General features: G+C 48.8%; 1 protein-coding gene across 1 annotated transcript in view; it reads left to right on the forward strand.

The window, feature by feature from the left end:
- Positions 1 to 2340: 2340 nt before the first annotated feature.
- The window catches only part of PREP (prolyl endopeptidase), an 89465-nt gene continuing 88870 nt past the window's right edge, over positions 2341 to 2935 (forward strand). The window contains exons 1-2 of the mRNA XM_014964437.1: positions 2341 to 2412; positions 2630 to 2879. Coding sequence (XP_014819923.1) covers positions 2341 to 2412; positions 2630 to 2879 — 322 coding nt within the window. The remainder of the gene's footprint in view (positions 2413 to 2629; positions 2880 to 2935) is intronic.

Genomic DNA, 2935 nt, shown 5'->3' on the forward strand with positions numbered 1-2935 from the left:
CTAACATGGGAGTGTGATAAGATGACAAATACTACCAAGAGATTTTAAATTTTTATTTATTTTTTTTCATATAGTAAGATAAGTTTTTGCTTACTCAGCAGTTTATCCTCACAACTCAGCAAATATCACATCTGAACACTGCTGGGGTTGGTTAGGCTTGAGAAAAGTAAAATTTTAACAGAATTTTACTTGTTGTTCCAACAGTAAACGATTAAGATAGGCTTCAAATTTTCAGTTCTGGTACAGTCCTAACACTAATCACTTTTAACTTTGTGTTAAGCAAACATACTGAAAAAGGGAGAAGATTGCTACACCTTTCACAATAAGTATTTCTGTTAACAGACTGCACACAACACTCCCTTTCATTTGTACAGAGGGTACATGGTCCCTGGCAAGAAAAACACGTTTGGGGCAGTGTTTTAGACACTATGTAACCTATGTTAACTGCTTTTCTGATAAGAAAAGTTCAGACAGTGAAGATTTGCTCCTTTTGCTGTCGTGCACGTGTGATCCTTCCCTCCACACCCCCCTAAAGAAACAAAAGAGAAATTTACAGTAAAGAGAAAATTCACTTTCTGTCCCTGTTGCTCACCTTTGAAAGAAAATTACTGCTTGTAAAATACAGGCCTAAAGATCTTATCTTAGACAACCATGTACTTGGGTTTCTTTGTATATTCCCGCCTTCTCTGTATCCAGGATGAATTGGAAGGCATTGTAATGGATAATTACTGTGATTACTGGATGCTTGCCAGCCCATTCAGGAATTACCGTGCCCTGGATTGAAAAGGTTGCCGAAGCCTGAAAAAAAATACAGGCGGCTGCACAGTTGTCGTGCAGTCAGGCTGCCCTCTCCCGGCAGATCACCTCTCTTCGCTGGGTGTACAGCACATCGGGCCAAAAGTTCTACCACACCTCAGCTTGGCTGCCTTTACAGCATGAACCTGATCTATGGAGAGGTTGCAGAAATGCCCAGGAAATATTCGGATGTGCAGCTGCTCAGCCAAAGCTGCTTGCAAGTCTGATTGAGCGGCTAAACATTCATAAACTGTGGATAAATCTGTAATACGTTCATCCCGGGAAATATCTCCGGGCTGAAAAAGGTGAATTTTCTAATTTTCCTCAGGTGAATTGCAGCTCTTAATCAGATTCAAGGCCTCTGCTGTGTATGAAGTGAATTTGCAGTTGAGACTACTCAAAATTCTCAGACATACAGTGCACACACAGCTTAAACAACGTGTAGCACACAGGCAAGCTGGATGCTTTACAGAGGTATTGAGCTAATTCTCCATATGATACCAATTCATGTACATATGTACTTCTGTCTGGGAAGCTCTAGACAGAAACACGGCAGCCTTTGCCTGCCAGTATTTACCTGAGCAAGTTGCTCAGACAATTAGCAAGCTTTTATCAGCATTGGGCATGTCAAGGCATTGCCGTTAACCACTTTGCTGGTTGCAAATTTTCGAGTCCTGTAACAAAAAGTGTAGTCGGCAGCTCTGCTCCAGCCTTGCAAAGGCAGACTAATACAGAAGCAAGGTAAGAAGGAAAAATGACCCAAAGAGAAAGGAAAAGAGACAAGAAGCTTCATAGGCGTTGTTTAGGATGTAAATGAAACTGATGAATGCAGTTATGTCAGTTAGTAACAGTGATCATTATGGGGTTGGCTTATTTCCTCATACGCACACAACCCTCAGCCTCTCCACAGGATGCCCAATTAGAGATGGCAACTCTTTTCATTAAGCATAAGCAATCAAGGCACATTTCTGAGCTGGTAACTATAAATGTTTGATGCCATTTCTGAAATGCTTTAGATCATTGTCATTCCAGGTGTTTACTTTATTTGCAACTGTGAACGCTCTTTGGGCTGATCAAACCTTTAAACACCGCCACGTGCAAACCTCCTTGTCTCCAGCTGGTGCCACGCACCAGACCTACACACTGGTTTACTTTGGATAAGCTGTGGTGATGTCCCCCTCAGGCTGACAGGACGGCTTGGTGAGGGCTGCTGGCGGCAACGCTGAAGTGACAACCTTTCAGGAGAAAAGCAGTTCAGCCGCGTTGCTAGCCAAAGGGCAACCCATCCTTTGCACGTTGACAGTGTTTTCGTGATACAGGGGCCCAGTGGGTCACCACCTGGAAGGAAAAATGGTTGTAAAGTTCTCTGATTCAGGCAACCCTATTGTAAAATAAACACCTGGCTGACGAGCCCGAGGTCACCCCCCTGGAACACCTTCTGTGGGTGGGTTTCACCCTGCCCGGCTTTGTGGGCAGTGCAGACTGGAGCCCCTGAGGTGGTGGTGAGCAAGAGGAGCGCCAGCCGGGCCAGGCTAGTGCGCTGGAATGGCCTCCTTGGCCAATGTGGCCTCCACTTCTCGGGTGAAGGGGAGTATCTGGCCGATTGTGGAGAAGCAGGTTTGATGTAAATCGCACTAAAGGTTTGGATGGGCCCAGCCTTGAGACACCGCCAGCCCCGACCCCAGCAACAGCCGCTGCTTTCCTGTCTGGGCTGAGGGGAGCTCGGGCCTGAGCCTCTCCCTGCACCCTGAGTCCTGGTGGGGGAGCCGACAGGGGGAAATAAAAAGAATGAAAAACCACTATTTTTTTTTCTTTTAATGTTTACTATAACGAGGGTGAAACCCCTTGGCCGGCTGGTGAGGGGGAAACAACCCCTCCGCTGGAGCATGGGGCGAGCGGAGGCGCCTGCACCCCGGGCCCCGGCCCCGTCCAGCCGGCGCCTGTGCCGGCGGCTCCCTGCAGGGGGCGCTGTGGGGCTCTGCCCGCCGCCGCCGGCCCGCTCTTGGCTGGGGGCGGGTCTTATGGCGGCGCCGCTCCGCCTGGGCCGCGCCGCACGCCTGCTGCCGGCTGCCGCTACGGCCCTCGCCCCAGCCCCGCGGCCGCCTCCGCGCCTTGCTTCAGCCTCCTCCTCCTCCTCCTC

Source organism: Calidris pugnax, unplaced genomic scaffold, assembly GCF_001431845.1.
Source record: "Calidris pugnax isolate Ruff unplaced genomic scaffold, ASM143184v1 scaffold219, whole genome shotgun sequence".
In the NCBI taxonomy this organism is placed as follows: Eukaryota; Metazoa; Chordata; class Aves; order Charadriiformes; family Scolopacidae; genus Calidris; species Calidris pugnax.